Source organism: Achroia grisella, unplaced genomic scaffold, assembly GCF_030625045.1.
Source record: "Achroia grisella isolate CSIRO2021 unplaced genomic scaffold, CSIRO_AGI_Agris_v1 utg5850, whole genome shotgun sequence".
Classification (NCBI taxonomy): domain Eukaryota; kingdom Metazoa; phylum Arthropoda; class Insecta; order Lepidoptera; family Pyralidae; genus Achroia; species Achroia grisella.
This window is the reverse complement of record NW_026712951.1, coordinates 64,487-79,061: the sequence shown is the minus strand read 5'-3', so window position 1 is coordinate 79,061 and position 14,575 is coordinate 64,487. Positions and strand designations below refer to the sequence as shown.

At 35.8% G+C, this 14,575-nt stretch overlaps 1 protein-coding gene across 1 annotated transcript in view; it reads left to right on the top strand.

Annotated features, from left to right (window-relative positions):
• LOC131848756 (uncharacterized) overlaps positions 1-14,575 on the top strand; it is a 48,228-nt gene extending 33,653 nt beyond the window's left edge. The window contains exons 26-31 of the mRNA XM_059198689.1: positions 8,078-8,206; positions 9,879-10,052; positions 11,499-11,617; positions 12,552-12,649; positions 13,363-13,511; positions 14,494-14,575. Of these exons, the coding sequence (XP_059054672.1) occupies positions 8,078-8,206; positions 9,879-10,052; positions 11,499-11,617; positions 12,552-12,649; positions 13,363-13,511; positions 14,494-14,550 (726 nt within the window). The 3' untranslated portion in view covers positions 14,551-14,575. The remainder of the gene's footprint in view (positions 1-8,077; positions 8,207-9,878; positions 10,053-11,498; positions 11,618-12,551; positions 12,650-13,362; positions 13,512-14,493) is intronic.

The following is a 14,575-nucleotide window of genomic DNA, read 5'->3' as shown; positions in this document are numbered from 1 at the left end:
ACGTATTTTACAAAGTATCCAGAATCCGTTTATAATGCAATGACATACGAAATTATTCATAAACCTTAAACGTCTTTGGAAAATATCATCATCATTGCCTTGCCTTTATCCCATTATTTGGGGTCGGCGCAGTATGTCATTCTCTTCCACTGCTCTCTATCAGTCGTCATATCTAATGGAATAATAATGGAAAATATAACCACAGATTATATTTTCCATTCCATTTAAAGAAAAAAAATAGAAACTGAAATAATATGAATCATACGCGTTGTCACGCGCGTAGCAATGAACACTAAAAATAGTAAAATAAAATCAAATCAAATAAAATCAAAGCAATCTCTCATGACTTTGCCGCTTGCAAAGCTCGCGGAATTTTGATCGCGCGTGAAAGAACGTATCGTGTAAAAGAAACTTTGATTACATTGTATAGTCTCTAAAGCATCGTAGATTTATGTACACGAAGCTGGATTGAAATAGTTACATATTGTCACAAACTGTATCTATGTTTAATTATGTTATTTAATCGCTTGTAATAATTTCAATGAGTGATTATTATATGTTTAGCAAATGATTATTAAATATTTACCTTATTTTCTTTGTTAACAATTTATAGTCTCATTTATATTGTTTAATTAATATTATCTTTATAATTATACGTTTAAAATTCAAATTTTGAAACGAAACGTTAATGAAAATGTCCGTCGTACCATCATACAGCGCACAAGGTATAAGTAATTGAAATAGAAATAGTCTTTATTATCATTACACTAGAGTATAATATTGTTCTCGTTACACTACACTACAATAATACAACTACCAGAGTCCACGTGTGACCCACACTGCTTTGTTTTTTTTTCAGATTTAGAATCAAGGACAAAATGTTTACTTTCAAAGTTTCAATAATAAAAACATTAATTATATTATTTTTTTTATACAAATTCTTTGTAATCAGAGTATAAGATTTTTGCTTCAAAACTACATTCTAGATGTTATATATACTTATATTAATAGACTTATGTACATGTACATTGCAATCAAATTGTCCAGTTTGTACGACATTGATTTCAATAAAATTTTTAGATGTAAAAATGAATGGTATGTACTGTTTTAGCAGGGATGTTACGGATATGAAATTTCGGATACGAATACGGATATGATATTATTTCAGATTATCCGTTAGTTTCGGATAATTTCGGTTACGGATATGAATTTTTTAATGTCAAAAGTAAAATACAGATAGCTCATAAAATGGTTACATATCGCGTCTCAATTAGGCTCCGCCCCTATCCGATGTTATCCGAAACGTTTATTTCGGATTCGGTTACGGTTACGAATATTTTTTTATATCGGATATCCGATAATTTCTGTTACGGAACTCCATAACATCCCTAGTTTTAAGTTTACTAAAATAACGTCGGGAACTCAATAAAAATAAAACATGGTAAGATCCCTTGATTTACTAACTATACTTATAAAATGAATGGTTTAAATAACCTGTGTTTTCAATTAATTATTTAGTACCTAGTAAAAATTTGTTAATCACGACTTTGATTTATAAACTGTATTTTCGCTACAACCCGTGCTGGCCTTTATAGAAATGAGCTCGCCCTAGAATATATCTAAATAAATCTTGTATAATAAGTAGTTACTAAAGCCAAGAGCAAAAGGTGGTATTCCGATCCGGGCGGCCGCGGGACATCCGATGCAATATAGAATCTAGAGCACAGACCGCGACACGACACGTGGTTGCAACAACTAGTTCTTTGTAATACAGTGGCCCCCGGGGTAATCCGGGCCGGATTAGCCCTTGTAATCCGACATGGTCGATAATGTATTATTTTTTTCACAATCTTCGCTAATAGCCCAAGAGCCCACCACGCCCAGACTTACGTTCTATTAGTAAATGTGAAAGTTCTTGTATGTGTGTCCCCAACACAGGTAAGAACGATCCCCAAACAGGAAACCTGGATTGTGGTTCCTTTGGCAGGTAACAGGTTACAAAGGTGTAAAAATATTCATATCAAATTCGTTATTTTAAGAAACTCCATTTTTTTTCATATATTGTTCGTAGTAGTATTATAACTTGCGCTGCTCATTGCCAGACACTTAGTGTGGTTCCAACCCCCCGCCGGACCCTCATAGAATCTTATCACTGGTTCTGTAATTTGTCGAATTATAAGGTACTCTTTTGTAAAAAATTCCGGACTATAGAGGACCCCTTAGGGTCCCTCTATAATCTGATAAATTCGTTTTTTTTTCATGGATGATAATGGAATGGTGCACCCGTCTGCGCTAACGGTATACGCTGGCGGGCACCAATGGAGGATGATAAGATGAGCATGAGGTCAGGTCAGTTAGCGCATCGTTACAAATTCATCAAGAATTTGTCACGATGGTTTCCAGGGGGAACCGCGTGGAGGTCAACGTGACATGGTAAATTGCAAGCATTATACCCCCGGTCATTAGACCCCATTACTAACAAATTCGATTGTCCGACACTGCCCAGCAAAACGTTTGTCGTATAACCGAGAGTTCACTGTACAATTATTCGTCGTTATCGCGTTCGACGCAGGAATGCCACCTTTTATTATAGAGTGTACACGCTCGCCAAACGTCATCGAACTCGATGGAGACTTTCGTCGTATTTCGTCGTCGATTTAACGCGTTCACGCATCGCGGACGGTCTAAATCAGCGGTTCTCAACTTTTATACCACTTTGATTTCATTGTTTTAAAAAAGAATTACATTGTTTAGTTGAACTTGCTACTGACCCCGGCTTCGCACGGGTGTACATGTATTATACATATAAACCTTCCTCTTGAATCGCTCTATCTATTAAAAAATACGCTTCAAAATCCGTTGCGTAGTTTTAAAGATTTGCATACGTAAGGACAGACAGCGACACCGATTTTGTTTTATACTATGTAATGATAATATAATATACTTTATTGCACTTGTTACATTAATAAATAAAGATAATTATACAAAGATGTGATTAAGGGTAGGCTTATCTCTGCAAGAGATCTCTTCCGGCCAACCTAACGATGTGACAGAGATGGTAGTTAGCGGGCAACGATAGTGCTTGAGTTTTTGTAATAACAATATTCTAATGTTTACTTAATAAAAAAAGATAATAGATGAGATAGATAGATAAATTCTTTATTTACAAACACATAGCATGTGTGAGATATATTGTATAATAAGAAATAAAGTTTACAAATTAAAAAATGGAGGTGGCTTTATGTGTCGCAATGATGAAGAGGCAACCAACGCGGCATGAAGCTGCAGATAAGTCTGCAGCGCTGATATTCTGTTGGCTCCTATAATTTAAAAAAATACTTCCAAACTACTAAAACATACACTTATTAAAATATATAAATAATCATATTAGAAAACGTTAATACAATATTTTATGTGCATACTAGCTGTTCCCGCGACTTCGTCCGCGTGTAATTTAACTTTATTTTTCTAAAATAGCATAGCAATTTTTATAAAATAGCATAGTAGCCTATGTTACTCGTTATTACATCAGCTACCTGCCAAAAAAAGTCCCGTTAAAATCGATCTAACCAATTCAGAGATTAGTCGAAACAAACTGACCGACAGACAGAGAGACAAAAATTGTAAAGTGTTTTTTTTTGTATATGTATCGTATTTATATTCATATGCATGTAGTAAAACGGTTATTTTAATATTACAAACAGACACTCCAATTTTATTTATATGTATAGATGTATAGATTGTATTATTAGCACTTGCATACCACTGTTTGGGAACCACTGATCTAATCTAGAATGCAAACGCTATGCGTTCCAACTGATTACGTTTGGCAGTCACCGTGTACGCTCGGCCCGTGTCGCCCACTCGTAACTCGTTTCACCTGCAAAAATCTATTATTTCTTCTATATTAATAATTTCGTCAAAGGGTACGGTAGACTCGAACGAAACCTTGTGTGAATAACAAAACATAAAAAAATATTGATTTCGAGTCGACAACATATATCCGCAAAATTCGGATTATGGTGTATTCCGTTAAATTCTAATTACAAACACTGACAAACAAACCGCAGTCGCCATCTTTTCATTTCACTAGCATTTTCTTCGGTCGTTGATGTTTCGCGGAAATAGTGTTTTTGAAACTTTTTTATGATAAAAGAGTATGTGTTTTTTCTTTATACCTGAAATTGTCCGATTGCGAGACGAATTTGGCAATTTTTTTAATTAATTTGTTTCACGGCTCTGGATACAAGTTCTTTTTAGCCCAACTTAAAGTTTTACAAAAAAATAAAAATTATTTGTATAAAAACTTTTGCACTTTTTATTTACTATATTTATTAAACACAATGAACGAAGCTTTACAAATCTATGCCTTGCTTACTTTTAATATTCCATGAGGACCGATGACTACAGAAATATCTACCCACATTTCACTCGAGCGAAGCCGTGTTTTCATCTAGTGTTAATATAAATAGCGAGCCATCCGCCCTTATCCAATTATTTCTTGGTGGGGATGCAATTACTGTAATGGTCGCTATATTATTTCAATATCGCGCAAAATGGCAACACATTACTGTTAACGCACTTATATTGTTTTTCAAATTGAAATCCAAAATATCCTTATTCGTGTAGGTCTATTACAGACTCTTATGATATGTCAAATATACCGTCAGGTCGGAATGATTTCGAAATGAGAACTGACAAGAAATTCAGCTCGTATTCAAAATCAAATTCAAAAATTTTGTCATATAGGACATTTTAGCCACTTATGAGCGTCGAATTTTTACACTATAATTTTATTTTTTTCCCTACCGTCCAGTTCTTTTAAAATTAATATGATACATGTTTACAATAATAATACAGTCATTGCCATATATATATAATGCGTTATAAGAACCTAGTGCAGGACGCACATATACATATATATTACAGCCCAAGATAATGTATATTTTTAAACTGAAAAAAAAATCAGTGAAATATATATTTTTTTCTTTTTAAATATTTATATAATCAGCGACCAGCAAGATATTATTGTCGATCCCATCATTCGTTGGCACTAGTGCAATTATTGTAATGCCTATTTTTACATATGCAGCCCATGATAGTGTAGATTCTTTATAGGTGAAAAATATTTAAAATCAGTAAAGTTGTTTTTTTTTTTAAGTTAAATTGTTTTTTTAATATTTATTACTATAATTGGCGACCAGCAAGAAATAATTGTGAATCCCATTATTATTTGGCACTAGTGCAATTATTGTAGTGATGCTGTTTTTTTTTAAATATGCAGCCCATGATAGTGTAGTTCTTTATAGGTGAAAAAATATTTAAAATCAGTAAAGTTGTTTTTTTTTTAAGTTAAATTGTAACTTTTTTTTAATATTTATTACTATAATTGGTGACCAGCAAGAAATAATTGTGAATCCCATTATTATTTGGCACGGGTCCAGTTTTTGTAGTGGTGCTGTTTTTCTTAAATATGCACCCCAATATAATGTAGATTCTATATAGGTGAAAAATATTTAAAATCAGTAAAGTTGTTTTTTTTTTTAAGTTAAATTGTAACTTTTTTTTTAATATTTATTACTATAATTGGTGACCAGCAAGAAATAATTGTGAATCCCATTATTATTTGGCACGGGTCCAGTTTTTGTAGTGGTGCTGTTTTTCTTAAATATGCACCCCAATATAATGTAGATTCTATATAGGTGAAAAATATTTAAAATCAGTAAAGTTGTTTTTTTTTTTAAGTTAAATTGTAACTTTTTTTTAATATTTATTACTATAATTGGTGACCAGCAAGAAATAATTGTGAATCCCATTATTATTTGGCACGGGTGCAGTTTTTGTAGTGATGCTGTTTTTTTTAAATATGCACCCCAAGATAATGTAGATTCTTTATAGGTGAAAAATATTTAAAATCAGTAAAGTTGTTTTTTTTTTCTAAGTTAAAATGTTAATTTTTTTTAATATTTATTACTATAATTGGTGACCAGCAAGAAATAATAGTGAATCCCATTATTATTTGGTACGGGTGCAGTTTTTGTAGTGATGCTGTTTTTTTTTAAATATGCACCCCAAGATAATGTAAATTTTATAGGTGAAAAAATATTTAAAATCAGCCAAGTTTTTTTGTCAAGTGTGATTGATCACCACTTATTATATCTTGGCATGGGTCTAATTATTGATCGTAATTTTTTTTTAGTTCTACCAACATGTTAATGTAGATTTTTACAGGTGATTTTTTTTTATTTTATAATTTTTATCAATTATAATAAAGAAATAATATGTTTTCTTTTTTAAATATTGGTTTGGATGATGATAATGATGTCAGAGAAACAGTTGTGTTTCGAGTTAAGTTTTGAGTGTATAGCGACCTTTTGTGCACGATGATCTTGGCTTTGGTAAGTACAGATATATATGTTCTTCTCATATGCAGAAACGTCTATACTCCTTACAATTCCTTTTATAATTACTTCCCTTCAATTGTTATTGAAACGAGTATACCGTTATAACTAGTATAACGACTACACTAACTAGTATTGCATCAGCTACCTGCCGAAAAAAGTCCCGTCAAAATCGGTCCAGACATTTAAGAGATTAGCCGGGACAAACAGACAGACAAAAATTGTAAAAAATGTTATTTTGGTGTATGTACCGTATTTATATTCATATGCCTGTAGTAAATAACGGTTATTTAAATATTACAAACAGACAGTCCAATTTTATTTATATGTATAGATAACGGTATACTAGTTGTAAATCCAGTGATAGTATTCATATATGAAACTGAATAATTGTGGAAACTAAACTAGATATTGTGTTAGTAGGAAATACACATTAATATCTGTAGCGCCAGGAATCAATTTTTGATGTCCTTAGTGCTGTTCTTCTCTGTATGGTGTTGCCACAGTGAATAAATGATTCTATGGAATTGTTCTTTTTTTATATTGCAGTTATATATTTTTTGTTTTAAATATTACTCTCAAGTCCTGAGGCTTTTTATATGACACTAATATAGGCAAATTATTTGAAAGTATAGGAAAAGAGGCATGATTCTTAGTACTCTGTAATGGCAACACATGATGAACATGATAAAGTGATATCCGTGATGCTGTTTATGTGTATAGGCCAAGGTTTGTAATTACATCATTCTTCATTCATTCATAATTTAAGAGCTACGCTCTTGTCGGTGGAGCTCTTGCCACTTTCCGCGATCTTCCATCATGCTCTTTAATTCTTGATACGACACGACTCCCATTTTGTCCTCAATTTGTTTGATGTAGCTATTCCTTGGTCTTCCCCTCCCCCTCTTTCCTTCTATTTTCCCCTCAATAATAATTTTCATGAACTCATCGTGCCGTATCAATCATGTAATTACATAAAAATATAAAAACAATATAATAATTGGGTCTTAAGACGAATAATTTTATGATAAATAAAAACCTCAGCTTCTCTCATCGTTACATTTCTTAACTTCTTAAAAATTACTGTAACCAACCCCAACCTAACACTAAACTCTGGACTACTTCAGCGTCATCTGGTGATGATAAATAAAACAACCAGCGATGTTGGTTTGTTGAAGTTTTTTTTCGGATTACTCTAATGCTGTTGGCCGCAGCTGGCCTTTACAGCTTCACCGGACGATAGGGGGCGAGTGCAGATGGGACTCCAAACCAAGGAAGGACTTATGGAGCGGCTGAAGGCCAACTCCCGCCTGACGGATACGACTTTAGTCTGAGGGCACCACTAGGGGTTCGAACCTCGGCTCAGATCGTCGTAACATCGATCCGTTGAATTGGACGGGGGATCGATCGGAGGGGGTTTTATTTGTATAAAATGGCGTACATATATACATTTAATAGAATGAAACAATATCGCCGTCTACTTTTAACCCAGCGCCATCTAGTATGTAGTTCGAGTACTAAAAGTTCTATATAAACTAACAAACTTATACAATTACTTATTTTTGTTCTTGTTTTCTAGTTTCATGAATTAATATTATCGGATTGTGAGTAAACCGGGGTGGAGTATGACGTTTGTGTAAGGGGGCGGTTGTTACTGTACGTGTGGTGTGGTGCAGGGGGCGGAGGGTGGTGCGGGTGCGGAGGGCGGGGCGGGCGCGCGGCCCATGATCACGATGCCGGGCTCCAGCGGCGGCAAGCCCGCACTCTACGCGCACTACGACGACGACCGACCGCCCAGCGCTGATGTGAGACTCATTCTATCATTGATCTTTTTAGTTATATATTTGACGACCGACCGACCTCGTTGGTCTAGCGGTCTAGCACACCGCTTTACGTCCGATGGTCGCTGGTTCGATTCCTCGCACGGCACAAACATTTGTATTCATGAGTATGATTGTTTGTATCGGTCTGGGTGTTTTCTATGTATAATATGTATGTATTTACGAAAAAAAATCTATGTACTTGTATCAGTAATCTAGTACCCATAACACAAGCTTTAGCTAGCTTATTTGGGTCCAGATGGTGCTGTGTGAATTGTCCTGAAATTATTATTATTTAATTTATGCAGGGTATTAAGTATGCAGGGGCGGACTAAGGCCTAAAACCCGTAATTTTCAAAACTACCAAAAGTATATATAATGTAAATGTCCGAATAAAAATGTTGTCTGGGGCCCAGTGGGGGCTAGTCTTAGTCCGCCACTGACTGTGTGATATTTCGCACTATATTGTTAACTATCGTGTGACGCACCATTAATTAAAAATGGTAGAGTCAATAATCATGTAAGCTGAAACGGAACGTCAGAGGCCAGAGCCAAAGTAATCTGTGTGACATTGACAAGTGGATGACGGATGATTGAACGTAGGCAGCGGGAGTTTTGGAGCGAAAACGTTGGAGTGGTTATATTATTATAAAAACAAATAAGAGATAGGTAATTGTGAATATTGTAGGCATTGAGGTGTTTCTCTCCCTGACTAACCGGTATTACGCCTAAGTCGTCAGGATACTAGTGACTTTAAAAATATAAACTAGAATTAAAACTTAATAAATACCCTCAATAATTAATATCAAAATGAACATAAATTAATCAATTCAAAATCAGATTAATATCAAAGTGAAAGTTAAAATTACGTTACACTTATAAAATTCATAATTCTTTTGTAATATAGCTTTGTACTTTATCAAATGGTAATGATAGAGGGCGAGTGCAGATAACACTCCAAACCCGCGGAAGGACGTATGGAGCGGCTGAAGGACAACTCCCGCCTGACGGATATGAAATTATTGTAGTACCTACAAAGCTATCATTCCTTTATTCAAATTCAAATTCAAATTCAAAATATCTTTATTCATGTAGGTCTATTACAGACTCTTATGATATGTCAAATCTACCGTCAGTTCGGAATGATTTCGAGATGAGAAGAACTGACAAGAAACTCAACTCGTATTTTTTTTTAATGTTGTACATATTTACAATAATACTATTTCATTTAAATTCAAATTTGGGAGAATTCGAAAACCTGTCTATAGTTTATTTTGTTTTATTGTTTCCATTTATATATATTTCGCTGTCGTAGGGGCCGTATTACGTAAGCAGATTTATTACAATTATTAACCCCCAACCCCCTTGTCAGCAAAAGTAAGCAAATCTCTTACCCCCTTCCCCCATGCATACGTAAACATTTTTCAATTAATGTATTGTTTTTTAGCAAAGACAATGTGAGGGTTGACATTCGTGTTAAAAAGTAAATGACCACCGATGACGTAATCATCTAGATTCCCCCACCCCCCATCTCATCCAAAATAAGCAGAGCAAAGACCCCCCCCGCCCCCTATAGTGCTTACGTAATACTTCAATGCCATATTCCTCTATAAGATCAATTAACTTTAACTAAAGAAATGTGTAAAATAATTACCAGCAACTGGAGCGCGAGACGGACACGCCGCTGTCCACCAAGAAGCCAGATAAAGCGAAGGAGGACACCAAGTCGGAGGGCAAGGGCAAGGGCGGGGGCTGGCTGGGCGGCATCCTCACCAAACTGTCGCTGCGGCCGCCCAACCAGATGATCCTACCCGACGACAGCAACCCCACGGTGAGTCGCGCGCCGCTAGCGCACCTGCCTACACCCACGCTCTTGTAGACACCACCTCGGCTTCGCACACCGATGGTCGCGGGTTCGATTCCTCGCACAGTACAGATTTTATATTCAGGAGTATGATTGTTTATGTTTTGGTGGTTGATATGTATCTGTGTATTAATATCAGTTGTTTAATATTCATAACACAAGTTCTGCAGAACACACTACACTTATTTAAATATATTTATTTATATATTGTTTTTTAATTTATGTATCTCGATTTTATGCTATCTTTCTATTATATGTTTGTTCTTATATATTTTCCTCTATTGTGTAATATTAGTTTATATATATAATATAGTACAGTAGTGTATATTTTATTAGTATATTCAGAAACAGTTTAAAATTTACTTTAATTTACAGCGTTGTGTTAACAAATAATAAATTTATTTATATTTTTATTGCATATTTATATTACAACTAAATGTTATATACGTTTTATGATATTTCAATAGTGAATTTGTATATATATTTGTTTATTTTTTATTTTAAATATTATGTATTTTATTGTTTGAACTAGTTTCATTTTATTGTGAGTTGTTTTATTAAACAGTGTAATATTGAGTCGTGCTTTTTATTTATTTGAAATACTAAAGCTACACATAGATATTATTGTGTATATAGGTTAGGAACAGAGATTGGTAACTGAGAGATTGCATATACCTATTCTGTTTACAATATTTTATAGTAATATTTTCAAATACTTTAAAAATATATTGTAATAAGAAATATTTATCTTTTATTTATGTTTTCTACAAATAGGAAAACAAGAGACTGATCTGCTCTGATAAATATGAATATTTATGACGACCTCGGTGGTCTAGCGGTCTAGAACACCGCTTTACGGCCGATGGTCGCGGGTCCGATTCCTCGCACGGCACAAACATTTGTATTCATGAGTATGATTGTTTGTATCGGTCTGGGTGTTTTCTGTGTGTAATATGTATGTATTTTCAAAAAAAATATCTATGTATTTGTATCAGTTATCTAGTATCCATAACACAAGCACTAGCTTAACTTGGGACTAGATGGCGCTGTGTGAATTGTCCTGAGATTATTATTATTATATTATTTGGACTTTCATTGGCAGGTAGCTGATGTAATAAGGACTAACTTAGGCTACTTTTATTTTAGAAAAAATCTCTTATTATTGAATTCCATGCGAACGAAGTCGCGAGTACAGCTAGTATTGAATAAACGTATATTTTCTATTAACTATTCAAAGTGGGGCACCTGAAAAAAGTGTTTACATCTGACTGTATAAATTGTATGACAACAGTAATGTTGTTATACGAGTCGGTTGTGTCACCGTAAAACGTGCACTCAGAGATTTTCAACGTCACGTACTGTGTGGCGGGGCCCCGGGCCCAGTACGATATTGCATGTTGTGTGTGTGCGCAGATCGTGTGGGACGACGAGCACAAGTGCTGGCGGGACACCGCCGAGGGGGGCGAGCCCCGGACGCACGCGCCGCCCCCGCCGCCCCCCTCACACGCGCCGCACGCCCTCACCAACGCGCAGTGAGTAGCACTCTACCCTCATATGTCACTTATACATAATTGCTATTATTGAACACATTTGGTCAGGGCATCGTCTCGATCGAATCAAAGGCTTTTTCATAGTCCACAAACGCCAAGCAAAGTGGCAGGTTGTATTCTTCGGTCTTCTGAATTACCTGCCGCAGCGTATGAATGTGGTCTATGGTACTGAAGCCTTTTCGGAACCCGGCTTGTTCGGGAGGCTGGAAGTCGTCAAACCTGCGCGCGAGACGATTCGATATACTAGAGAGTAAGAGTATGTAACTGTATATCTATGTTTGACATCTTATTAGCTGCTTTTATACGTACGCTCTTGAATGTCCGAATCGGCTTTCAAGATGGAAAGATGATGATGAGCCTGTAAATGTAGACAGAGAACGAACAATATCGCATGCTGGGGACAGTGAGCGCAATCTAATGTTTTTTTAATCGTGCGTGCTTTAGCGCCTTCTTGTAATAATTAATTATCATTTTAAAATGACAAACATCTGACTATGGAGCAAAGATATCATTATAGAGTTATTGATAATTTATTAATCTTAAAATCCTTTAAATATCTGTGGAATAGAAAGTGAACTTTTAAAAGTAGGTAAGTGAAATGACATGACTACTGAGCGAGGCCATCACTTGCGATAGACAAAATATAGTAAAATGCAATCACTTACAATTGCGCGTGCTGGATTTCCAGTGTTAGAATATGCGCCCTCTCGAAAGCGAGTTAGAGACCGTGAAGACCTGTGAAGGCAGCTCACCATAACCCTTTCATACATTCTTTTTTTTAATCTGGTTCTAAATATTTTTTTCAAATAATGTACTCTATATAAATGTCACAAAATTGCTATTATTATATGTTTTGTGCTCTTATGATGTAGTAGGTAATTTGAGTTACATAGTATAAAATTGCTTTAACTGTAAGTTATGTAAATAGGACTCCTCCGCTGGCGGCCCCGGCGGCAGGCGGAGCGCCGCCCAACGCGCCCGTCGCTAACATATTCAAAATGCAGAAAGGAAGACGTAAGTACTTGTAGTTAAAACTAATACCTATATGCATAGAGTTTGTCCACTTAGGTATCAAACTCGTCCTATTATTATAATTGTAAAAAATAGTGCCTTATATCGCCTTACCGCACTATAAGTTGTTACCACTTAGAATTTGTCGTATTTTTTTTTTGTAACGGTTATAATGTTATTTGAATCTTTATAATATGCTTTTTCAAATACTACTAGTTGTTTCGAAGATCAACACGTTCAAATCAAGTCAAATATAAGTGCAGTGTAAATGTGTTCAAAATCTACCCTGTATCATCGTAAGCACAGATATTATATTATATTAGAGTCCGTTAGTTTTCTGTTCCCGCGCGTTCCCTTCTCCTCCCTAACTAGTAACAAACGGACTGTACAGCGGCCTTGACGCGCGCGCGCATTGTGTTGTGAATTAAAATAAATTAGAACTGTGTTAACCTACTGTGAAGCTGGAAAGCTAGCGAAGATACCTTCGAGACCCTGAAGCCCAAGAAATCCGCAGAACCATAAAGGTAAATGACTGACGCTTCCCTAACATTTTGGTAGCAGAGTAGTTTCCTAAACAAAATGTGTTCTTGCAATAAAAATTTTTTGAATTTATTGAAATTTGGATATCACTATAGTTGGTATTAGATGATAAGATGTGACATGTATTTCTCACACGATACTGTATAATGCGAAGTTATATGGGTCGTTGTTTGCAGACATAAAGAAGTCGTACGTGGACGTGTTCAACCCGGGCGGCGCGGCGCGGCCCCTGCCCCCCGCCGCCGAAGTGCTGGGCCCCGCGGGCCCCGCGGGCCCCGTGGGCCCCGCCGCGCACACGCACAACTACTTGGTGCCCACCGCACAGGTACCACTCTTTTGAGGGTACATTTGTTCGTAGCAAGCCTACCTGCGATCCATTCATAAATCATACCAAAATTGTTTTTTTTTTTTTGTAAAATAATATACGATCATTTATTGTACATTCTCAACTATTCCCACATATCCTTTGCATGTCGCAGGTAGTGACGTTGTCGATGCCCTCCTCCCCCCGCGCCCCGTCCCCACCACCCCCCACACCGCCACCCTCTGAGGTATACTAAATTATACTCCTCACTATTTACATTTTACTTACTACGTTGTTATGTCGCATGCACTCAGGAAGCTGACAATATACCAAATGGCCACTAGCAGGTAAAATATTTACTACTTTAGATGTTATTTACTACAAAATATAATCATTGTGACATAGAATACGGTTCACGAGAACTTTACTATTTTTTGACCTGTTAGTGCCTAGCCTAGTGACATGGTCACATTTCTAAAGCCCCTCCTAGTATTGTGGCTTGCTATACAAATTTAGAGCTATAAATTATAAAATGTAACATCACAAAACTTGACTCTCATACCTTGTCATAAAATGTCAAAATTTGACAAAAATTTTATGCTTTAACAATACAATAAATCAAAATAATTCAAATTGTAATATAGAACTATTCAACCAATACAGTCTAGTTTTGAGCCACCCATATACTGTTGACATCCCTGCTTCTCGTACCGACCGATTTGCATCATCTTCCCTTATACGAGCAGCTAAGGAATGGAACTCTCTCCTAGTCTGTTTCCTGCCTCTTACAACATTGGGTCTTTCAAACCAAGAGTGATAAGGCACTATTTGACTTTGCTTGCGTATAACAGCTTAAACTGCATCATCACATCAGGTGAGATTGCAGTCAAATGCGCTCAAATTTAGAAGGAAAAAAGCTCGAACACGGGAGGTGAACCTCAATAGTAATAATAGACTATAAATAAAATGAAAAATAACTACATAATTGCAATTAATGTTTCAGAGCGGAATCTACGACCCGACGCAAGCAGCTGACGGCAACTACCAGAGCGGGATATAACGGCCCGGCTCCACACACGCGGCTA